The sequence below is a fragment of the Mauremys reevesii genome, linkage group 4 (genome assembly GCF_016161935.1).
Source record: "Mauremys reevesii isolate NIE-2019 linkage group 4, ASM1616193v1, whole genome shotgun sequence".
Classification (NCBI taxonomy): domain Eukaryota; kingdom Metazoa; phylum Chordata; order Testudines; family Geoemydidae; genus Mauremys; species Mauremys reevesii.
The window spans coordinates 134,620,783-134,645,247 of record NC_052626.1 but is presented as its reverse complement, the minus strand read 5'-3'; the positions used below and the strand labels follow the sequence as shown (position 1 = coordinate 134,645,247).

The window sequence follows — 24,465 nt, the reverse complement described above, 5'->3', positions numbered from 1 at the left end:
GGCTATGACATCACAAATATAGAGTTGGTGCCTTCAAGTGTTACAGTTAAAGGACACAGTTTTACTTGGGAAATGATGGAAGCGAACTTTGGGCATATACAGCTCAAGTCTCCACTAACTCGCACTTAGCATCATTCTTTATCACTGTGCAAAGTGGGTATAAATCAGAACGTTGGCATTTCACACATGGAGTGTAGAAAAGTTTATTGGAGCATGCGATGAGAAGAAAAACAACACTGAAGCAGTCTAGTGGTTCAAAGTTACTTGATTTTATTTATCTGATTCACAAGAAAGTTTACAACACAAATATTCAGAAACAACATTACAATATCTATTTTGCAGGCCCATATTTGCAACAACAACACACACAAAAAAATCAACCACGTGAAACACTTTGCTGGTTTTACAACTATGCTCCTTCCATACAGGAAATGTACTAATGATGTTCTGATGCATTTTATAAAGAGAATGCATTCATGTGAGCAAGACTATCAGGTAACTTTACAGACACGCAGTTATATAAACTAAAATACAAAGGCCAAGATTTTCAAAAGTGACTAATGTATTTAGGTGCCCAACATGAGTCACCTAAAAGGGGCCTGAATTGCAGAAATTGCTGAGCACTTGCCCTTCAACGTAAGGGGCACTTCTGAAGATTGTGGCCCAATCTTGTAAATCAGTCTGTGCCGTTTTATTTATGGTATAATCATCAGTGTTTAGCAGTAAAGAGACGCGAACTAAGTCATTGATTCAATGACAAAAATCACCAAAACATATTTACTCTTTTAAAAACAAAACATTCAGAAAATCAGACACGAAATTTTTCCATGTGTGATTTACAAACAAATCACATAAAACTTCCCCCACCCCAAGAAACCACAAACAGAAAAAAAAGCAACTTTTTATAACAAACCAATGCCAGCATAAGATGCTAGTATTCTACAAAGAACGTGTCTATAGCAACACATTCACACCGAGTTTTAATGCAAAACAAAACCATTGGGGGGAGGATGTTGTAGACTAAATTCTACCAGTTTATTTGCACACACACACCCTCCACCAGCTTCTTCATATAGAGACTCAAGCTTAAAGTGCGATTATGGCTAGAAAATAACATTGCTAAAATGGCATTTGGGGGCGGGGGAGGGCTACAGGTTTAATTCTTCAGGATAAAATTAATTTCTGTGCAAAGTACCAGCACAGAGGCCAGGCGTAAGCAGCATGTAAGTCTTGTTCCTCAGTCCAGGGGTGAATTTTACCCTTGTTGATCAGAAATCTTATTTGCTCAATTTACAAGTGAAAATGACAATTTACCTAGTTGCCAGTGACAAGCTCCCACCTGGAGACCTAGCTGGGACCCTGCTGTCTCACCTCATCCCCAGCAAAACAGACTCTGCAACTGGACCTTAGCCTGACCATTCTACTGGGGCTTGCTCCTGTGGATGTGTCACGGCAAAACTCTTACCGACTTTACTGGGAACAGGATCAGCCCCACAGCGAGGGTTCGGGGGGAGGAGAATAAAATCCATCTTGCTCTCCCATGCGTAGATGTTTGTGTCAGTAAAGTCCACAGATGAGACATCGAGACACACAGGGAGCGAACTAAGGTGCCATTTCTGCATAACAACTTTGCTGACAACACCCAAAACATTCAGTCAGTATCTAGCAACATCCATTGACATTTCGTGCGTTATTGCAGCTTGGGTAAAACAGTCACAACATCACTTTATCATTTAAATAAAACTTTTCTGTATCTGTTATTTAAAATCTATGTTAAGATAGAGAGAATAAACGACAAAACAAGGCACATTACCCTGAAACCCATAACATAGTCATTTATCCTAAGGAATGTATGCCTATAAAATGCTGGTTACGAACAGGGAGGCTATGTAATCACAGTAAAAGTGCTAAAGAGATTCACTCTCATTACAAAGTGCAATTAAATTCAAAATGCTTTTGTTAGCAGATGAGTTACAAGCAGCTCCTTTATAGATCACTGTGTGGTAACTACAAGTTCTGATTGTGCCTGTAGATGCATGTTCACAATGTCTGTAGACATTCAATGGAAGTTGTTCAATTCTGAACGGAAGTTGTGCTTGTCTTGATTCAGCCCTCCCCGCTTGAAAGAGGTGTTTAAGTGACATCTGAAAACAGCAAGACCCACATCTGGCTGTAGCGTTCCTTTTTTTGGTACTGTCTTTGAGAATGAAATATGAATGGAGTCTCTTTTATGAAACCCTAATTCTCCATTCTTACTATGTGTGTTAGATGTCTAGAAAATAATTGAACCAGCAACCATTTTCCTTTCCATCTGCAGAACACAGTTCTACATAAAGAGAGAATGGGCATATAATTTGTAAGTGCAAACTGTAAGTTAAGGCAGCTCAGCAAATGACAATTAAAAAAAGCAGTTTCAATATAGCTCTAAAATGAAGCTGTCAAATAGGACAAGGCATCTAACTTCAGTGTCACGGGGAAAAATGCATTTCTCCCTCCCATTTTTTTTTTCTACCAACGAAACTGAAAGACAAGTGCATTGCCTATAAAATGGAGAAGGCCACAGAATATCTGTTCCTCAGAGCATAATGTTGTTAGTATCAAGAAGTATTTGCAACTCTGATGAATTGCAAACAAATTTCTATAGGGTTAAATTCTGTCTTGGGTGTGTGGGAGGGAGTGCATTAGGTCCATGTAATGACTGGAACACCCAAGAGGAATAGTCTGGAAGAGTGTAGTCTGTGCTTCCCTCTGCATGGGGTACTTCCTGGCCACTGGATCCATGAAATGAAAAAAAAGCTGACATGTTTTAAACAAAGTTAAAAAAAGAATAACTGACCATGACGGTCATCTTGACAGTTTGACATGCAACACCAGATTGAGATGATCCCCATTAGAAAGCCTTGGAAACCAGAGTTTTTACAAAGCTGTTTCAAGATCAGTTTTCTAATTTAAAATCAATAGTTAAAATGAGCTCCCCTCAAGTCCACGACAATGATATTTGGCACTTACATCGCACCTTTCATTGGATGATCTCAAAGTGCTTTATAAACATGGGTACTATCCCCAGATGGGAAACCAAGGTAAAGAGAGATTAAGTGACTTGATCAATGCCATAAAATTAGTCAATGTGGAACCCATGGAATGGAACCCATAACTTTTGACTCCCAGACCCCGATTCTAAAACATTCCTCTGGCTGCCAAGGTGGTCACCAAGGAGAGAGACAGTTTTTTGAAGGCCTTGTTCTAATGCAAACATTTTTCAGCTTCTTTTGAGAATATTCCTTTGAAGCAAAGTCACTTATTCAATGTAGCAACAGTAACATTGTTGAGTATAGAAGTGCGTTCCAGGCACAGTCAAAAATCACTGAAGAGAGAAAGAGATTTCATGCCAAATGGCTGCAACTGGGCATAAAACAACTTCCACTCCATATCCACGTGGCGGCAAGCAACCACAATGGGTAAAGCTCTCTAGACAAAGAGTATTCAACAACTGGCAAATAAGCAATACCACAGGCATTTAAATGGAATTGCGACAAATGCATAGGAGAAAATGATACCACTCCCCAGAGGAGAAAGCAAAAACGCTGTGATAACATTAAACACACACATACAAAACCCAAAGAGACACCTACTAAGAACCACAACGAAGTTAAATAAAACCAAATCTCACATTGCACAATCCGTTTCACAAATAAGGTAAATAAAATGCAACATCAAAGTTACAGAAGTCAATTTCACAGGTAAGGCATAAACTGAAACATCAAGTACATCAAGAGATATTTGTATTAACATTTGCAGTGACATTCACTCAAGCATTTAAAGCAGGGACAAGAAAGGGCCTCATGGTCAGCAAGGTTGGATCTGAGCAACACAGGCACAAAGGGAAGCACGGGTAATTTCCTGGCCATTCTGTACAGTGTGACACTAAATTCCTCTCGCTCGACAGCCTCACTTGGTGGCTGAGACAGAAACCAAGGACTCACAGATGATGTTGTTTGCTGACTCCCTGGAGAGAAGGGATAATAGACTATTTATGTCCTCTCTCACTGGATGTGAGAAAGAGAGATGCTACAGTATCCTTCAGCCCCATCCAATTCACCCCTCCAGGAGGATTATGGGATCTGATAGTGAAGATTAATAATTATACTTAACACTAACATAGCACTCTTCACTGTCTAAGCACTTTACCAAGTTCACAATCCTGTAAGATGGGAAATTAATTCAACCCCCACTTGAAGTCAATGGAAGTTGAAGGTTTTCAGCACCATTTGGGACTAGGCTATAATTAAATAACCATCACAAAAACCCTGCGAGCTAATACTTGCCTATCACATAGGGGGAAACTAAGGCAGATAAGGTAAGAGATGTGCCCAAGGCCTCGGAGAGTTGGTGTCCCAGCAGGAATTAAAACTCAAGAAGTTCTTGGCTCAGGCTACTAGACTCGGGAAGAACTTTCCCTCCTCCAATTTATTAAACTCTTCATGTAAATGGTTCTGAAGTCCTGCAGACGAGGGCTGCATCATGCCATCCACCCCTGTACATAACTCACCCTTTATTCATCTCAGTAGGGAATTCCTAGCATGGATCAACAACAAAACTACAGCTACTAGCATCCTGTGTTGTAAACAGACACCTAGGGCCAAAATCTCGCCTGGTGTAATTCCACGGAATGATTTCTACAGGATTACACCCAGAACATATTTGGGGCCTGATACACCATTCATCTAACCCAGTAATCTTGCTGATCTGGGGTGAAATTCACCCCTCTGCAAATGGCCAGCATGAAGCCTATGCACCATTATATTCCATTTCAACCCTCGCATCCTCTGCAGATGATGAATTTCACCTATGATAAATAGATTCTCCACCAACGATGGCCCTTCTTTGATTTGCTGGATTATTATGTGACAAATGATTTCCTTCTGCCCCAAGCATTCATTGTTCCGCCCCCCCTCCCCACAATGATTGCCATGCAATTATAATTAAAAGAATTGCTACTTACTAAACAAACCCAGAGAGAATGCATACAAGCTATGCTCAGTGATACTCACAAGCAAGCACTTCCCATTTGAAGCTGCAAAGAAAAAAGAAACAGCACAGGATAGTTCATACTGCATTTTAAAATAGACTAAAAAATAATAATATAGAAGCAGAGCAGAAAACAAGGAAAAACTGAAACAACCCCCAGAATCTCATGTGAAGGCGGGACCATTGCAGGCTTGTATAAGAAACAACTACCTCATACAAGCCAGGGAAACTGCATCCTAAAGCACCAATGAAGTCCAGCCAGTCAACCAGTTTCTTGGCTGAACATCCGAAGAAGTGGGTATTCACCCACGAAAGCTCATGCTGCAAAACATCTGTTAGTCTATAAGGTGCCACAGGATTCTTTGCTGCTTCTACAGAACCAGACTAACACGGCTACCCCTCTGATACTTGACACTCATTTAAATGGCTCTGCCCAGTTCAGTGTATTCCATATTGATAAGCTGCAACGTTAATGTCAGTACAGGGAGAAATGGTTTTTAAATACTAAGTTTAAAGGGATGTTTTCAGGTTTTAAAACATACTCTCTGTAGCTCAGATTTTCAGAAGTGACTAGATATTTTGGGTGTCTCCATTTTCATCGAGTGCTCTCTGAAATACAGGCTCCTTTACAGTGTCTTAAAATTGGGTATCCCAAATCTGCCACTTTTGAAAATTTAGACCTGTGTTTTATTATTGCCACAGTAGAATTATTAGAACTGAACGGGGGCCCAAACTGTCACGTTACCTATTCTTTTTTATTTGTGGAAATCAGCGAAGCAACACCAGTGTGAAAGCAGAGATACACTGGTGAATCAGGACCTCAGCTTTAAAAGTGTTACTTACAATTCAGTATTTATGCAGTGCGAAGTGCAAAACACTAAGCATCCAGCTTGGAACAACAAAAACAGACTAATCCATTTCAATTTACAAAGAGGCAGAATTACTTCTCCCCGCAACAAGATCATGCATGCAAAGCTGCTGATCAGTTGCACTGGGAACAGAGGATCACTTTGTTGCATATACCTTATGACATTCGGGCAAGCAGAGAGTCCCTTAAAAATCAATTTGTCTGTCTGGAAAGGGGAATCGTATTTTAAAACGCACAAACCAGGAACTCATTGTTATTCAATGACATTCACGCTGCAGGGAGCAGGGCATTTTATGCTTACATGATTGCAGTTGCACCACAATTTGCTGACTCTTAAGGAATTTGTAATCTGAAGCTATTTTAAAGCAGGGATGATGATAAGGCATCTAAACTTCAAGACATTTCATTTGTGCATTGCACAGGACCATTGGAAAACAGGAGTAATTGTTTGGCCATTAGTTCTGTGTTTGACCAGGGAGAGAGGGATAAGATAGAAAAGTTACCACTTGAACACTGACTTGTAGCTTCTGCTGATCAGCCCCATCTCGAGTCTCTGGGAATAGCGGAGACCCCACTGGGTTGAGAGGCCTGCTCCCAACACTATAATTTCGTGTGCGCTTTATTGTGTCTGAACTGGCCAGAGGCGTAAAGCTGTTTCTTCTCATCCTTACAGGGGTTTGGCTCTTTGGAAGGTTGTTCTGATTGAAAATGGAGGATATTACAAGGAATGAAAAGCAGAACCACAATCTGAAATTAAAGTTCATGCCAAGATATTCCTGATGCCAGAGACACTTTCCACTTGCCATAACCAGAAGCCTAATCCTGCTTCTGCTCTGCAGGCAGACCTCCTATTCAAACCAATTGAAGCCTAATGCAAAGCCCATGGAAGTCAATGGAAAAATTCCTCTGTGCAGAGGACCAGCACAAACTGTATGCACCACTGAAGTCCTATTTTGAGAATTCACACGGTGCATAGGTCTTGTGCTAGCCCTCTGCATAGGAGTAAATTTAAACTTCTGGGTGGCTACAGAATCAGGCCCCTCAACTATCAAATTTCACCTGTCACCTTCTTTAAAGTTATCCATTTCTAACCATTCCCTTTACCTTAGACCCACTGCACACAGAACAGCTGAGATACTGCTTTCATCCAGTAGCTGCTGTTAAAATGCACTCTTGTCACTGCACTGTAACAGCTTTATTTCCCTTATCTCTGTGGGTTCAAGATTTTTTTAAACAGGATGCAGATAAAAAAATTATTGATAGTAAAATTTCCCCAAGCACTTGGATTTATTTTCAGACCTGCTGCATCTTGCCAGGAAAGCAAAGAATCAAATAGTAACAGCTCCTACTGTTTTCATGACACAGTGCTGAGTATCACACAGGAACAAGGTAGCAGTGCTAGCGCAATTTGAGTACAAATTATAAAACACCAAAATTGAACTAGCCGCTGAAATTTTGCTGAATCTCCTCAGAGTGGCCATGTCAATGCAGGTGTTGCCTTTGCAAGACACCTTCAAAACTTTTTGCCTGTCTACAACTTCCAAATTTGTCAATCTATGATTCTCTTGTCATCCTGTAGTTCAATAATAAGACAATTTAGATGTCACAAAAAATTCAACAAGATTAGAAATAGGTATTAATGACAATCATCTTCACAACACTTACATACACTTTGCAAAACACAAAGAGATAAAGGTCCAAGTTCTCAAAAGCGTGTCTAAATGTAATGGAGTCACTTCCAATATACACCAGTCTAACCCAATATACACCAGTCTAACACCAGTTTGGCAGATGGCTTTTAACTCTAAGTGCTGCAGTTTTTGAGTGCTCACCGTGAACACGCAGAGCCTGATTGTCCAGGTGTTCGCCATCTTTTGACCCTAGCAGTTGCAAATGATCAGCACCTCTGAACTATCAGGCCCTGTGTCAGCGTGTAAAGGTGGACACTCAATAACTGATGCAACCTTTGAAAACTTGGCCATAAGGCCTCAATTCAGCAGATAATTTAAGTGTGTGTTTAAGTGCTTTGCTGAACAAGGGTAGGATGCTGAATGTAGGCCTTGTGGTGTGCTTACATAACCTGTGGAAGGGAGCTTCCCAGCCCAGGTCGACAGACGTGGGATAGCGGGGCTTGTGCTAGCACTCTAAAAATAGCTGTACAGACAGCACTTTGGAGCTATGGCTGAGGCTAGAGCTTGGGCTCTGAAGCCTAGGGAAGAGTTGGGGACAGCAGCAGAGTCTGTTACACATTAACTGCTGTTCCAACATCTGCATTTCAGTAGAGGTGCAACCGCCCATACCAGGGCTGAATTTGACTCTCACGTTGCCACAATCTTCTGTTCCCTAACATACTGATGGCTAAGATCGGTGTTCATATTCACCTTGTAGTCCTAAGGAGTCATTCCCCAGTACGTGTGCCTAAATTTCCGTGTCAGAATGTCCTTATTTGCACAGAATACGTAGATGTGTCTTTGCTAAATTTAAGAGTATCAGTATGAAGAGACCAGGGTACAAAAGACCTTTCTAGTTGCCTCAGATAACTACATATATCTGGATCAACAGCAGTAGAACAAATGCACTGATGGTGCCTTGAAGGTTTAGCTTTCCAGGCAGACCAGTTACAGCACTGACCTTGATCTTTCCACCGCTTTTTAGATCTTGTGAACCAGAGTTAAAGCCAAACAAGAAGTTTATTTATGACTTTTGTCCAATGCTATTTATAACTTTAGAAATATGAGCGAGAGCTCACATTAAAGAATTATAGAACGAGCACCTTAAAAAGATAGATCATAGCAATAACAATGGGGAAATGCATCAGTACACATTGGGATGATCACCCTAAAGCTTAAAAAGGCTGTATTGATAAACTTTGTATTCAGTTGTCCTAATATGGTTATTGAAATAGTCTTTAAAATAAACTGTCTCCCATTCATGTTTGGAAACAACAAACGAAATATCTGGAAAATTTAAACCTGCAATAGTTCTGCTCAAAGAAGTTAATTATCCTTATAGGGGCAATACTTCAAAAGCAGTTTTTGTGACGGATGAAATGAATGGAAAATTTCTAGCAGGCACTCCATAGTGACTGTTCAGATTTGCAATATTATCTTTGATGCAGGCTCTAGTTGTGTAATTTGCCAATCCCGAATCAAGAGCAGGGATTTTCAGTAAAGACTTACAGTACTTCCAGAAGGCTTGTCTCGATGGGTATTCACTGCTTCAACATTCAATGTGATTGTTTCCACTTTACACCCTTCACCAAATGAAAAGAGAAACTTCAAAAGAGGAACTAGATTTTCTTTTAAAATCAATTATTCTCAGTTAAATGACTGGCAACTGGACTCAGATGTTTGCAGAGACAATAAATAATTCAGTTTCTTCTTTTGTAAAGAACTTGTATATATACACAGTACTTTACATTTAATATTAATCACTGATTCTACATGTGTGTGTGATATACAAGATTGTAATTACTTTCTCTGTAGATTTTGCTGCAGAAGTGGAGCTAGTAAACAAGGGCAGCCTTCACACAAAGATACATGCTGTACGGACTACACTTATTGACGTGAAAACTAGTTCAAGTTCAGTTCATTCCCAGGTACGAGTTCAAGTCTGGAGGGAAAAGCCAGTTTCCAGGTCAATAAATATAATCCAGAGATAATGGGTCTCCTTTAGAAGAAACTGGTTGTTACTCATTTTATATATATTATAAAAATATAACATTCTCACTCATTTTGCCTCCCCCTTATTTTCTTTAACTTTTATAATAAATGTAGCACTTAAATGTTTAACAGGACATAATTTTGCATTTATATTTTGATATCAAATTGCCCAGCAAATTCACAAACATTCAGCTAAGTGAGAAAAAGGGAACTATTTACCGTAAGCAACTGGTGTGAGCTTGAATATGGTGTGAAGGGGGCACTTCAGATATGGCAACTCGTCTGAAACCAGACAAGGAGAAGTTAAACACGGCATGTACTGGGCACAGTTTGAACTATGCAGGAATTTTGTGGTTCCTCAGTTTGGCCCGGACCTTGCAAGGACTTACACACACGCTTAGCTTTAAGCACATGAGAAGTCCCATGGGGTTCAAGAGGATGGCTCACTTGTTTAAAGTTAAAATGTGTGGGTAAGTCTTTGAAGGATCAGGGCCTTTGTTTTCTGAAAAGCTGATGCAGAAGGTAACCGCCTCATAATTTATTTGACATGCCCTTATCTCTCCTGGAGTCTACTGCTGCAGTCCTGAGGGACACCCCAGAATCAACGTTGTGCACTTCCCTCCTGCTTCAACTGAGCCACCAAGTCACAGGCCCAGTCATTCCATCTAAGGGCACATTACTGCTGCTACTCAGTCTGCCAGGAGAGTTCCTCCCACCACAAGTTTGGATCACGCTGCCTTCGCAAGCGTCACTCCCTGCCTGCCAGCTTTGGGACCAAGAGACCACGAGCTGAACCTAAGGGCTTAAATCCCAGCTCCACTGAAATCAATGGGAGTTTTACCACTGATTTCAGTGGGGCCAGGATTCCTCCCAAGGTCCCTCCCGCGTACCCAGCAACAGTCCCAACAGGCAGGCTTTGTACTTAGATAGGGATTTTGTTTTGTTTTGTTCCTAACCTGCCACCCAGTGGAAGTAGCTTTCAATAGCAGATTCAATAGCAAAATTCCTCAGAGACCCACCCACTTAGGGTATGTCTATACTCCAATGTCTACACTGTGCCAGCTGACATGGGCTCACAGGGCTCGGGCAAAGGGGCTGTTTCACTGCAGTGTGGACGTTTGGACTGCAACGTCTACACCGCAGTTAAAGAGTCTCAGCCGTAGCCCCGTGAGCCCGAGTCAGCTGGCATGGGCCAGTCGTGGGTGTCTAATTGCAGTGTAGACATAGCTTCTTGCAGCCACAGGTCTCTAAGGGTACCTGCCTGGTGGATCTTAAAGATCGTGGCAAACACCTCAGGAGTTTAAGAGTTCACTTCCGTGTCCTTGGACATAATTTCCCTCCCCTGTGCCATTTAGCCCCACTGCTGTCCAGAAATTGGCTGGGTGATGCTTTCTCTCTAATTACTTACATGACCCTTATCACTGCTGTATCTGAGCACTTCACAATCATTAATGGATTTTATCCTCCTCGCACCCATCAGGTAAAGTGGTATCATCCTCCCATTTCCAGATGGGAAACTGAAGCACAGAATTGATTAAGTGACTTGCCCAATGTCATAGAAGTGTTTGTGGTAGAGACAGGAACTGAAACCCACATCTCTCAAGTCCCAATAATGGGGCCAATCCAGACTAACCTTCCTAAACTCACACACCCGAAGTGGCTGCCTTTCAGTGGCACTGCAAGGAGAACTGTTTGTGAAGCACTTACAGATACTCCGGGCTAAAAGAGGCTTGAGAATTGTAAAGTACTATATTACTGAATTTTTTTTTCCAAAAAGTTGTGGTTTTTTTTTTTAATTAAATGAATAATGCAAGTCTCCCTTCCAGAAGCTCTGTTATGTAAATGGCAAACCCCAACCTAACACAGTGAATTTACTTTCACACCTGCGCTCTTGTCAAGGAAGTAGGCCAACAGGCACCGCATAACAGCCTGGTGAGCAATAACCAGAACACTGCCCTGACGCTCCAGCTCCATAATCACGGCCTCCAAACGCTGGACCAAGTCTTGGTACGACTAGAAATCAAGGGAAAGATTCAACAGCATAAGGATGTTTAGGGGTTTCACAAGCATGCGGAGATGCCAGAACCGAGAGCAGGGCTTAAAATTGCTTCACATGAATCAAAATACAGGTTAAAAATCTTAAAATATGGAAGATATAGAAGAACTGATAGCACGGGGCGGGGGAGCCAGATATATTTTTGGATTGGTAACTGGCCCCTAAATTTGTGGAGATAGTCAGATTTCGAGCAACATTTTCAACAGATGTAAATAAAAATAAGTAATAAACTAAATTAAATAATCATGTCTATAGCTCTCTCCCCGCAATAAGCTCCACGCAGAAGGACCCCTGTGTCTGCCCACAGTCCCAAGGATATAATACAATAACCCTCTGTAGTGAGGCGGCCTGGCTCCCGACCGGCCCAGAGAGAGAGGAACCAGAACAGCCACCTCAGTGGGCGGAGCCGCCTCAGTGGGCGGAGCCACCGCCGCCTGTTCCCGCCCCCCGGAAGTCAAGGGGCGGGACAGGAAGTATAAAAGCCCGGCCTCAACCCTCAGTTAGAGCCCAGCGGCCGGAGAGGACGGACGCTCCTGTTCAGGCTCCTGACCGGCCGAGCCTGCCCAGAGCCAGGTACCCGGACGCGGACGGACCAAGCCTCCCTCGAGCCAGGTACCCGGACGCGGACGGACCAAGCCTCCCTCGAGCCAGGTACCCCGAGGTGGACTGGCCGAGCCTGCCCCGAGCCCGGTACCCCGAGGAGCTGCCCGAGCGTTCCTGTGACCCGAGTCCAGAGGAGCAGCCCGACTTAGACCGCTTCCAGCTCACCGAGGAGCCCATGATATGGGACCCCGCTGCCGAGCCCAGCGACGAGCAGGTACCCGAGGAGGGGGAGATGGAATGCAGCCCGGGGGTAGCCGAACCCTGTCCGGCTGAGGGCACTGACGTGCCCATGTCAGTGTGTTGCGGCCAGGATCCCCACTGACTGCAGCGGATCCACGCCGCTGTTAGGGCCCCGGGCTGGGACACAGAGGAGTGGGTGGGCCTGTGTCCCCCCTGCCACCCCACTCACGGGTGGCAGCCTCCCCCTCCTACCAGCGTTCAGGCAGAGAAGCCTGCACTTACCTGGGCTCCTTGAACTGCTGCCACAGCTCAGTTCCCGTTACAAGGCCCTGAGCCTTGAGCTATTGCTTGTTGCCCTGCCCTGACTGAGGGCCTGGGCCTCCTGAGACTGATGCCGCTGCTTAGCTCCTGCTACAAGGACCTGAGCCTTGAACTATAGTTTATTGCCCCACCTTGGGGCTTACTGACTCTGGTGGCTCAGCTCCTGAGACAAGGACCTGAGCCCCTGGGACTATTGTTTGTTGCCCCACCCTGACCTAAGGCTGGGGATTACTGAACTATTGTTATTACTCAGCTCCTGATGCAAGGACCTGAGCCTTGAACTACTTTGTATTGCCCCGCCCTGATTAAGGGCCTGGGCTTCCTAAGACTATTATTGTTGCTCAGTTCCTGAGACAAGGACCTGAGCCCCTGGGACTATTGGTTGTATGCTCAGCCCTGCTGTGAGGAGCTGAGCTAGAACTGCTGTGTTGCTGCCCCGCCCTGACTGAGGGCTTGGGCTTAAACTAGTGACTTTGGTGCTCAGCCCTGCTGTGAGGAGCTGAGCTAGAACTGCTGTGTTGCTGCCCCGCCCTGACTGAGGGCTTGGGCTTAAACTAGTGACTTTGGTGCTCAGCCCTGCTGTGAGGAGCTGAGCTAGAACTGATGTGTTGCTGCCCCGCCCTGAGCTAGGGCTTGGGCTTTACAGACGTAGACTGCTGCTCAGCCCTGTAGGGGGATCTGAGCTCCCTGGATTCTGGTGTGCTGCCCCGCCCTGACCTAGGGCTTGGGGCTTACTGACTCTATAACTGCTCAGCTCCGGCTGCCAGGACCGGAGCCTAGACCTAGTGTCTGCTGTCCCGCCCTGACTGAGGGCTGGGACTCCTAGCAGGAACTGTGTGCCTTCTGTTCTGCCCCTGCTTGAGGGGCAGAACCCCAAAAACCCTTCAGAACCCGGAGACTGATAGGGCCGTGTAGTGAGGCGGCCTGGCTCCCGACGGCCCCTGAGACGGCACGGCCCCTACCGCGGACTATTACACGTGGTGCCTTCTCTGAGGACCTTTTTGCCCAGAATGTGGGCACGAACTCTAGACACCGGTGAAAAGGGGGCGACGGGAGAGATCTCCGCAAGAGAGATGGACCTATCCCAGCTCCTGACCCTCATCACTGAGAGCCAGGAACGACAGCAGGCGGCCCAGGCGCGACACCAACAGGAGCACCAGGCCGCCCACCAGCTGCAGCAGCAGCAACTCGTAGAGCAGCTGGGGGTCCAACAACGGCAGCTGATTGCTGACCTGGTTACCCAACACCAGGACTTCCAGCAGACATGTGTTCAGCAGCTTGCAGCGGCTTTAGCCCGACCGGGGGAACCCCTACCCGGGGGCACCGCAGGAGCGCGACCCAACCCCCCAATTCGGTTGACGAAGATGGGGCCCGAGGATGATCCGGAGGCTTTTCTCGTCACCTTTGAGAGGGTGGCTGTCGTCGCGGGCTGGAACCAGGAACAGTGGGCCACCATCTTGGCCCCATATTTAACGGGGACTGCCCAGACGGTCTACCGAGGTCTGTCGGTGGAAGCAGCCCAGGACTACAGCGCAGTGAAGGCTGCTATTCTGGACGCATTGGACGTGAGCCCCGAGACCTACCGACAACGGTTTAGGAGCCTGTCCTATCCCCCGGGGGCCCGGCCGCGGATGGTGGCTCAGGAACTACGGGAGACCTGCAAAAAGTGGCTACAGCCCGAACGCCGGACATCAGAAGAGCTGATGGAACAAATTGTATTGGAACAATTTGCCCAAGTACTTCCGCCGAGGGGAAGATCCTGGGTCCTACGCCACAGGCCGACGACGGTGTCTGCAGCCGTTGCCTTAATGGAGGACTTCTCGCGCTGAGGCCCTGCGGGTCGGCGGGCCCGCGGTCGGCCCGCCGGAGCGCCTAACCCAGAGAAGAGGCCGTCCCGGGCAGCCGTAAGTGCTCCTCTCCCGCAGTGTAGAGACCCAGGCCCGGATGGCCGCGCCTCGGGAGACCCCACGGACCCCGATGCCCACAGTCCGAGGTCCCAGCCGGAAACCCCCCGGTGGTGACCCCGGAGCTCAGTCACGGACGGAGCGAGCCACCCTGGGACCCTGTTTCTCCTGCGGAAGTACGGCCATTTGCAGCGAGCTTGCCCGAACGGGAGTGTACATTCGGCCAAGTCTACTCGGGGGAAGGCCGTGCCCGACGCCCGCAAGGGGCCAAGATCACCGTGCCCGTCATCATTGAGGGACGCCAGGCGGTGGCCCTCCTCGACTCCGGCTGTGGCCAAACGCTGGTCTGCCAGGCCGTGGGCCCGCCAGCGGACGACCACCTTGAGAAGATCCCACTGCAGTGTATCCACGGGGATATACGACCCTACCCCAGCGCCCAGACCCAACTGACTATTGATGGGGTCACCCGACGGGTGACAGTGGGGCTTGCACCCGGCTGGCCTACCCGGTGATCCTGGGGCGGATTGGCCCGATTTCACCACCGCCTTACACCGCCTCCTCGAGGGTAGCCCGCAGGCCACGCCGGCATGGGAAGGTGAGGCACCAGAGACCGGGGAGGATGAGAGGGAAGCCCCCGTCCCTACCAGTCCCACGAGAGAACGGGAAGACCCTCCCCGAGAGGGACGAGAGGATCCCTCGGCACCCACAGAGTTTTGCCGGGACCAACGGGCTGATCCCACCCTCGCGCGGACCTATGAGCAGCTGGCCTCGGTGGATGGGACTATTCTCGACCCCCAGCGAGCGGCTCAGTGGCCACACTTTGAGCTGCGGCAAGAGCGCCTTTACCGCGTGGAGAAAGACCCCCGCACCGGGGACGTCCGGACACAGCTCCTCGTGCCGCAATGTCACCGCCGGGCCGTCATGAAACTGGCCCATGACGTCCCAGCGGCGGGCACCTCGGCACGACAAAACGCTGGCCCGGATCCTGGGGCGCTTCTTCTGGCCCGTGTACCAAGAAGTAAAGGACTACTGCAATTCGTGTCCAGGATGCCAGTTGGCCGCGCCCGCCCAGACTCCGAAGGCACCGTTGGTGCCGATGCCTATAATCGAAACCCCCTTTGAACGCGTGGCGGTGGACCTGGTGGGGCCTCCCGAAGAGCAGCGCGGGGTTCCAGTATATTTTAGTCATGATGGACTATGCCACCAGGTTCCCCGAAGCCATTCCTCTTCGGAACATCTCAGCCCGCACCATTGCCATGGAACTGGTGAAGGTCTTCGCCCGCGTCGGCCTACCCCGGGAGCTCCTCACGGACCAAGGGACCAATTTCACGTCCCGGCTGCTCAAGCAAGTTTGCGAAATCATGGGGGTCAAGCAACTCCGCACCTCCGTCTATCATCCCCAGACTGATGGATTAGTGGAGAGGTTTAACCGGACGCTGAAGGGGATGCTGCGTCGGTTTCCCCAAGAGGACCTTCGCCGGTGGGACCAGCTCCTTCCGCCCCTGCTCCTCGCCATACGAGAAGTCCCCCAGGCGTCGACGAAGTTCTCCCCCTTCGAATTATTGTATGGGCGGAGACCCCGGGGCCTCTTGGATCTCATGAGAGAAACCTGGGAACAGGCTCCCTCCCCGGCCCAGGGTCTCTTACAGTATGTGCTTCAACTTCAGGAGCGCCTAAAGCAGGCGGGGGATCTGGCGCGGGAAAACTTGAAAGCCGCCCAGGACACGCAAGCCCAGACCTATAACCGAGGCGCCCAGACTGGACTTCCAACCCGGGGACCGGGTATTACTCCTCCTCCCGTCCAGTGAATCAAAAATCCTGGCCCGGTGGCAAGGGCCCTATGAGGTGGTCAGAAAGGTGGGCCCGGTCACGTATGAAATCAATCAACCGGACCGGAAGAAGAAGATCCAACGCTACCACGTCAACCTCCTCAAACCCTGGAAGGAGCGAGAAGGGCTGTTGATTAACCCCTACCCGCCAGAACCGGAACTGGGGCCCCAGGTCCCCCACCCCGGAGACGCCGAGGAACCCCAGCTCGGGGAGACCTTAACCGAGGAACAGCTCCAACAGACCAGGTGCCTCCTGCGAGCTTTCTCACGCACCTTTACGGACCAACCGGGACACACCTCCCTGGTATACCATCGGATCCAGACAGAGCCAGGGGTGGTGATCCGGGGGACGACCCGACCCCTGCCCTACCATAGGAAGCAGGTCGTAGAGAAGGAGGTACGAGCAATGTTGGATTTGGGGGTGATAGAGCCGTCGCAGAGTGAGTGGCGCAGCCCGGTAGTGTTGGTACCCAAACCCGACGGCTCGCAGCGCTTCTGTATCGACTTCCGACGCGTTAACGCCATCTCCAAATTCGACGCCTATCCCATGCCCCGGATAGATGAGCTGTTGGCCCGCCTGGGGAGTGCCCACTACATCACCACCCTAGACCTAAGTAAGGGATATTGGCAGATCCCTCTGGAGCCCGCCTCCCGCGAGAAAACTGCCTTTGCCACTCCCTCCGGTCTCTACCACTTCACCAGGATGCCCTTCGGCCTCCACGGGGCCCCGGCCACCTTTCAGCGCCTAATGGACCGCCTCCTCCAGCCCCATCAGGACTATGCTGCCGCCTACCTCGACGACGTTGTAATCTACAGTCCACAGTGGGAGCATCACCTGGAGAGAGTCGCCGCTGTCCTGAGGTCCCTGAGGAAGGCCGGCCTAACCGCCAACCCAAAAATGTCGAATCGGTTGGCAAGAGACTAAATACTTGGGGTATGCTATCGGGCATGGGCAGGTAAAACCCCTGATCGGCAAGGTACAGGCCATCGCAAACTGCCCCCCGCCGACCACGAAGCGCCAGGTGCGGCAGTTTCTAGGCTTGGCCGGTTATTATAGGCGGTTCATTCCCCAATTTGCGACGATTACAGCCCCTTAACGGGGCTCCTAACAAAGGACAGCCCACGGCAGGTGAACTGGACTACTGAGTGCGACAGGGCCTTTCGGACTCTTAAGACCTGCCTCTGCAGCGAGCCGGTCTTGTATAGCCCCGACTTTAACCAGCCGTTTATCTTACAGACCGACGCCGGAAGTGGGACTCGGGCTGTCTTGTCCCAAGACGTAGGGGTGAGGAGCATCCGGTTCTGTACATTAGCCGGAAGCTGTTTCCAAAACTATGCGGTGGTCGAAGGAAGCCCTCGCCGTGAAGTGGGCTTGTGAAGCGCTCGATACTACATCCTGGGAGTCCCCTTCACCTTGGTCACCGACCATTCCGCCTTCAGTGGTTGGCCCGGATGAAGGACCACAACATGCGGGTGCAGCGCTGGTACCTGGCCCTCCAGCCATTCGCCTTCACGGTCCACCATAGAGCCGGTAAGGACCATGCGACGCGGACTTCCTCTCGGCTGGGGTATGGAATGGGCTGGTCCCGCTGCTCGGAACCAGCCTTGAGGGGGCCGTGTAGTGGCGGCCTGGCTCCCGACCGGCCCAGAGAGAGGAACCAGAACAGCCACCTCAGTGGGCGGAGCCGCCTCAGTGGGCGGAGCCACCGCCGCCTGTTCCCGCCCCGGAAGTCAAGGGGCGGGACAGGAAGTATAAAGCCCGGCCTCAACCCTCAGTTAGAGCCCAGCGGCCGGAGAGGACGGACGCTCCTGTTCAGGCTCCTGACCGGCCGAGCCTGCCCAGAGCCAGGTACCCGGACGCGGACGGACCAAGCCTCCCTCGAGCAAGGTACCCGGACGCGGACGGACCAAGCCTCCCTCGAGCCAGGTACCCCGAGGTGGACTGGCCGAGCCTGCCCCGAGCCCGGTACCCCGAGGAGCTGCCCGAGCGTTCCTGTGACCCGAGTCCAGAGGAGCAGCCCGACTTAGACCGCTTCCAGCTCACCGAGAGCCCATGATATGGGACCCGCTGCGAGCCCAGCGACGAGCAGGTACCCGAGGAGGGGGAGATGGAATGCAGCCCGGGGGTAGCCGAACCCTGTCCGGCTGAGGGCACTGACGTGCCCATGTCAGTGTGTTGCGGCCAGGATCCCCACTGACTGCAGCGGATCCACGCCGCTGTTAGGGCCCCGGGCTGGGACACAGAGGAGTGGGTGGGCCTGTGTCCCCCCTGCCACCCCACTCACGGGTGGCAGCCTCCCCCTCCTACCAGCGTTCAGGCAGAGAAGCCTGCACTTACCTGGGCTCCTTGAACTGCTGCCACAGCTCAGTTCCCGTTACAAGGCCCTGAGCCTTGAGCTATTGCTTGTTGCCCTGCCCTGACTGAGGGCCTGGGCCTCCTGAGACTGATGCCGCTGCTTAGCTCCTGCTACAAGGACCTGAGCCTTGAACTATAGTTTATTGCCCCACCTTGGGGCTTACTGACTCTGGTGGCTCAGCTCCTGAGACAAGGACCTGAGCCCCTGGGACTATTGTTTGTTGCCCCACCCTGACCTAAGGCTGGGGATTACTGAACTATTGTTATTACTCAGCTCCTGATGCAAGGACCTGAGCCTTGAACTACTTTGTATTGCCCCGCCCTGATTAAGGGCCTGGGCTTCCTAAGACTATTATTGTTGCTCAGTTCCTGAGACAAGGACCTGAGCCCCTGGGACTATTGGTTGTATGCTCAGCCCTGCTGTGAGGAGCTGAGCTAGAACTGCTGTGTTGCTGCCCCGCCCTGACTGAGGGCTTGGGCTTAAACTAGTGACTTTGGTGCTCAGCCCTGCTGTGAGGAGCTGAGCTAGAACTGCTGTGTTGCTGCCCCGCCCTGACTGAGGGCTTGGGCTTAAACTAGTGACTTTGGTGCTCAGCCCTGCTGTGAGGAGCTGAGCTAGAACTGATGTGTTGCTGCCCCGCCCTGAGCTAGGGCTTGGGCTTTACAGACGTAGACTGCTGCTCAGCCCTGTAGTGGGATCTGAGCTCCCTGGATTCTGGTGTGCTGCCCCGCCCTGACCTAGGGCTTGGGGCTTACTGACTCTATAACTGCTCAGCTCCGGCTGCCAGGACCGGAGCCTAGACCTAGTGTCTGCTGTCCCGCCCTGACTGAGGGCTGGGACTCCTAGCAGGAACTGTGTGCCTTCTGTTCTGCCCCTGCTTGAGGGGCAGAACCCCAAAAACCCTTCAGAACCCGGAGACTGATAGGGCCGTGTAGTGAGGCGGCCTGGCTCCCGACGGCCCCTGAGACGGCACGGCCCCTACCGCGGACTATTACACCCTCATACCACTTGATCATATTTGTAAAATGTATCACTTGCATGGCACCATAAAGGAAATAGTCACTGATCAGTAACCCACTGTATTACAGCTAAATTTGGGATACTACCATTAGGTCTATTGCCATTTCCCACATAAATCTAACTTCATTTTAATTATTCCCTTCTTTCCTAGCTACACATACTCAGCTACGTTATTATTTTAAACCTACTCACCTCTCCTCCAGGATAACGATAAAGATATTTCTCTTGATCCCTCAGCGCAAACTCATCTGGGTACTGAGTTTCAATCTCTTCATATGTCATCTCTTCACACACTCCCTGGTGGAAGAGGAGTTTGTTACGAGGCAATTCATTTCAATAGATTTAAGCACTGGGGGGGGGGGGGGAGGACTGAACACAGATGATTCTATGCCTATGTGGCAAGTGTTTTACATTTCGTAACAGACAGGAGTAATTCTAACACAGCACTTTACACCTGAGAACCATGGAGCGGGCTTGCAAACATTAATTCCTTAAGCCTCCCACCCCTCCTGAGAGGTAGGCAAGCATTAACATCCTTGTTATACAGATGCAGGCAGGCAAGATCAGTTGGATGAACAGGAGACTCAACCTCTGCTCTGTGGAAACTAGTTTCTTGAGAGAGGTTTTTTTGACCTGCGTTATGTGGATATCAGACCAGGTGATCACAATGGTCCCTTCTGGCTTTGGAATCTATGAATACAACAGAAATGACCTCCACAAAGGAGCAAAAGTCCCACCCCCCCAAAATAACTGCAATGTGTTTTCTAGTTTGAATTTTAAACCAAAACCTTTATGTTCTATGGCTGTGGCTTTGGTTTGTTGGTTTTTAAACCTGAAAATAATGAAAACAAGTATTTATTTCCATGTTATTATCTTTACAGCTCATTTGCATGAAAGAATTACAATGAGAACCACTGAAAGCCCAACATATGCCCGTTGTGCTGTAGCTGGCTGTTACAGGTACCTGGGGACCTTGAATATTGAGTTTTTAATGGTATCTGCTGTAAAGAGCATTGGGATACTTAGACAGGTAAAAATCCATCGGCATTTTCAATTTTACACCAAGCAGTTCCATAGCTCACAGAGGTGAGGGATGCAATATAAACACATAGTGTTGTGAAGCGTAATTAATGCTCAGAAAATGTTTGGATGGGAGGGGAAAGACTTTATATCATGTTCACTATTCTTATTTACAAGCCCCCGTAAGTTCAGTGTATAGCTTTAGATGATTTCCCCACTGTACTCACAGCATCAAGCTCATTCAGAATCTTCCACTGCTCATAGGGGACCCCTAAGAACTCAGCTGTCTGGATGGTTCTCTTCAGCTGGCTCGTCCAAACCTTCAAATCCACAATCTCCTGCTCAGCAATGAATTTTTTAAGGGCTTGAGCGAACTGGAGAAATTGAAGCAAGTTGGAAGATGAGAAAAGTAACCATTGTGAATTCACTCTTCATTGTGAAAGAACATGCTAAACTTCTCACCAGACTGGCATTAACTGATGCCATCCAGAGCCAATTTCTGCCACTCTGGGTCTAGAGTTAATATGTTCACAGTTGTGAGCTGTATAGATGTCAAACATGCCTTGAATACATGTTGGCAATAAGTTACCATTGTTCCCTCTCAGGCACCTTTTAATCCGGAAGCTAAACACAGCAACTAGGATTACAACTAATCACTGCATACGGGCTCCCAACTTTAGCTTCCTCCGAGGACTAAAGACAATGGGAATCAATCCGCACATCCAAATGTGTGGGACATCTTGTCTGGGAAGCATCAGTTAAACTAGAGCTGAAATACACTTTCCTCAGGAAAGGAAAGCTCCAATGCTTGTTAAGGAGTCTTCCAGCTATTGCTAGACTCTCAAACCAAAGACTCCCATAATTTGCTTGTGGACGAGACTTCCATCTCTCTTGGTCTAGCTAGAGAGAGCCCCTATCAGATGACAGACAAGAATTTCTTGTTTTCCTGTGCAGAGTACTCTACTGTTTCCTATCAAGAACCAGAACTGTGTGTAGAAACAGAGTTATACCAGTTAAGAATGCTTGCTAGGTGACCTATAGAAATATGAACATATATAGGTCAAGATTCCTGATACCCCAAGAAATCCAAACCAACAATCTTTATCCCAAATTAGAAACTGCACATTTATCTGCTTTATGAATTAAAGGTACCATCTCTCTAGATCTGATTACCCTGTCTGTCTTTTCAAAATAATGTTTCTTGTTCCACTACAAGCCCTGAAAGATGTGAAATAAAAGGTATTCGATATAATCAAAGAATTTATGGACTAAGTCCACTAAATTTACAGGAGCTGTAAAGAGATTTTGTTCGCTTTCTTTCTAAATAATTGCTGCATTAAGTGGTATGAACTATATGGCACTAAAAGGAAAAACAACATTGAAAGATATATGCGGTCCCAGGATGTTAGAGAGACAAGGTGGGTGAGGGAATATTTTTTATTGGAACAACTTCTGTTGGTGAGCGAGACAAGCTTGTGAGCTACATGCCAGGACCTGAAGAAGAGCTCTGTGTAAGCTCAAAGCTCGTCTCTCTCATTAACTGAAGTTGGTCCAATAAGAGATATTACCTCACCCACCTTGTCTCACTGAAAGATATAAGCAGCTAACCAAGGCATAACTTTGAAACTGAGCAGAGATTCCAATTCGCAGTATAGATAATACAGAAAAAACAACATAAAAAAAATCTTTGAAATGAATGAAACATTGAAGTCTTCTAGGAATTGAAGAAATTTGCTATACGCCAGCGCCATCTGCTGGATATCAATGGAAACAATGGAGCCGAATGGCTTTCAGCTCTCGTTCAAGTGGCCAATAGAAACTGCAGCGTTTCTCAAATGTGGCGACCAAAGGCTTTTCTTACAGCCAAAGCCTCCTGGGCAGTGACTGGGGGGAAGCCGGGGGAGGGAACCAGCAGGGCGTGGGTCCTGCCCCCGAGGATCCACAAACGCCAGAGGAGCAGGCAGCCAGTGAGTTCCCCACCTTCCTGGGAGCAGTGAGTCTCAGATTTCAGGCATCAGCCCTGGAGTGGTGGGTAGCAGACTCTAGTCGTGGGGCTTTGGGCTCTGGCCCTGGACCCTGGCCACAGGTGCAAGCCCTCAGCTCACCCTCATCCACCCTGCATCTTGGGTTGACAACTTTCTAGTCGCACAAAACTGAACACCCTAGCCCTGCCCTTCCCTGAGGCCCCGCCCCTTCCCTGAGGCCCGCCTCCACTCACTATATTCCCTTTCCCTCAGTGGCTTGCTCTCACCCACCCTCACTCTTTTTCACTGAGCTGGGGAAGGGGGTTAGGGATGCGGGAGGGGGTGAGGGCTCTAACTGGGGGGTGCAGGCTCCGGGTGGGGCCAGAAATGAGCAATTCAGAGCGCGGGAGGGGGCTGCAAGTTGAAGCAGGGGGTTGGAGTGTGGGAGTGGGTGAGGGCTCTGGGCTGGGGGACTCTCTTTCTTCACAACTCCTCTGGGGTTGACCCTTTTCCCAGGACTAGCATCCAAGGGCTTATTGTCCTGTTCCCCCTCCCTCCCCAGTTTCCTCCTCCCTACTTCTCTGCTTCCAACAAGTGACTGCAGGCTCTCCCCTACAAATAAAAAATTCCTTTCTTTAGATTCCCTACCCAGCTTCTCCCCCAGTGAGGCTTCATCAGCCATTAGGCCTCATCAGTCCCTGGCTCTCCTCCAGGTGTAGCCTATAAGGTTAATTGGCCTATTTTACCTGTTCAGACATTGTGAAGGGTGGACAGCCTGTCACACTGCCAAGTAACCAAACTGTGGATTTTAACTAAATAATGCTATATATGTGTTTCTCCTTTGTAAATCCAAGCACACTGCCCTCAGACCTTCAAAAAAAGAAATGTAAGCAATTGCTTACGATGTTTCAAACTAGTCCCTATCAAACCAAACACAAGAAATAGCAAGGACCAAATTTATAAGAGAGAGTACCCTAAGGCAAGGGCAGCCTTATTCTTTGAGAGAATTACCTGAAGGGTGATAAATGCATTAGATATACTAAAGAACTTAAAACTGGTGACAATCAATAAATGTAATAAGATTTAGGGTGATTTGTTTTGTTCCAGGAATAGTTGCTGGATCCCAACAACTAGTTGCTGGGTCTGTGTTACTCACACAGAAGACTGCATGTGTATTTTGCATTCAGCATACACCTAGAAGATTTGTTGTATCTACACTTGATCCCTGCGAGGGCGGCAGTCAGACAGCCTTCGGTGGCGCGCCTGCGAGAGGTCCACTGGTCCCGTGGATTCGGTGGCAATTCGGCGGCAGTTACACCGCAGCCGCGGGATCGGCGGACCTCCTGCAGGCAAGCCGCCGAAGGCTGCCTGACTGCCATGCTTGGGGCGGCAAAAAAGCTAGAGCCGCCCCTGACTTGATCAATCAACTGTTGTTTATATACCAATGAGGTTTTAGGTGAATTAATAAACTGCTGATTGGTTAAGAATAACAAAATGTCCTGATCTCAGAAATACTGTCTAAGATAAAAGTAGACCGGCAAAGAACCTAGTATTAAAATTAGTAAACTAGCACTCCCTGGATTCATTAAAGAGGAGTTATCCTGATTAAACTGCATCCCAATGTTGGCAGTAACATTTCGCATATTGACAAAT

General features: G+C 48.4%; 1 protein-coding gene across 5 annotated transcripts in view; it reads right to left on the bottom strand.

Annotated features, from left to right (window-relative positions):
* Positions 1-247: 247 nt before the first annotated feature.
* The window catches only part of PFKFB2 (6-phosphofructo-2-kinase/fructose-2,6-biphosphatase 2), a 35,420-nt gene continuing 11,202 nt past the window's right edge, over positions 248-24,465 (bottom strand). For 4 of the 5 annotated variants that reach the window (XM_039536570.1, XM_039536572.1, XM_039536574.1 and 1 more), the window contains 8 exons: positions 21,076-21,222; positions 20,021-20,125; positions 11,442-11,571; positions 9,778-9,840; positions 9,076-9,149; positions 6,415-6,594; positions 5,052-5,074; positions 248-4,006 (listed from right to left, as the gene is read on the bottom strand). In XM_039536570.1, coding sequence (XP_039392504.1) covers positions 3,949-4,006; positions 5,052-5,074; positions 6,415-6,594; positions 9,076-9,149; positions 9,778-9,840; positions 11,442-11,571; positions 20,021-20,125; positions 21,076-21,222 — 780 coding nt within the window. In that variant the 3' untranslated portion in view covers positions 248-3,948. Of the gene's footprint in view, positions 4,007-5,002; positions 5,075-6,414; positions 6,595-9,075; positions 9,150-9,777; positions 9,841-11,441; positions 11,572-20,020; positions 20,126-21,075; positions 21,223-24,465 lie in introns of all 5 variants that reach the window. The other variant, XM_039536573.1, reaches the window with a different exon arrangement.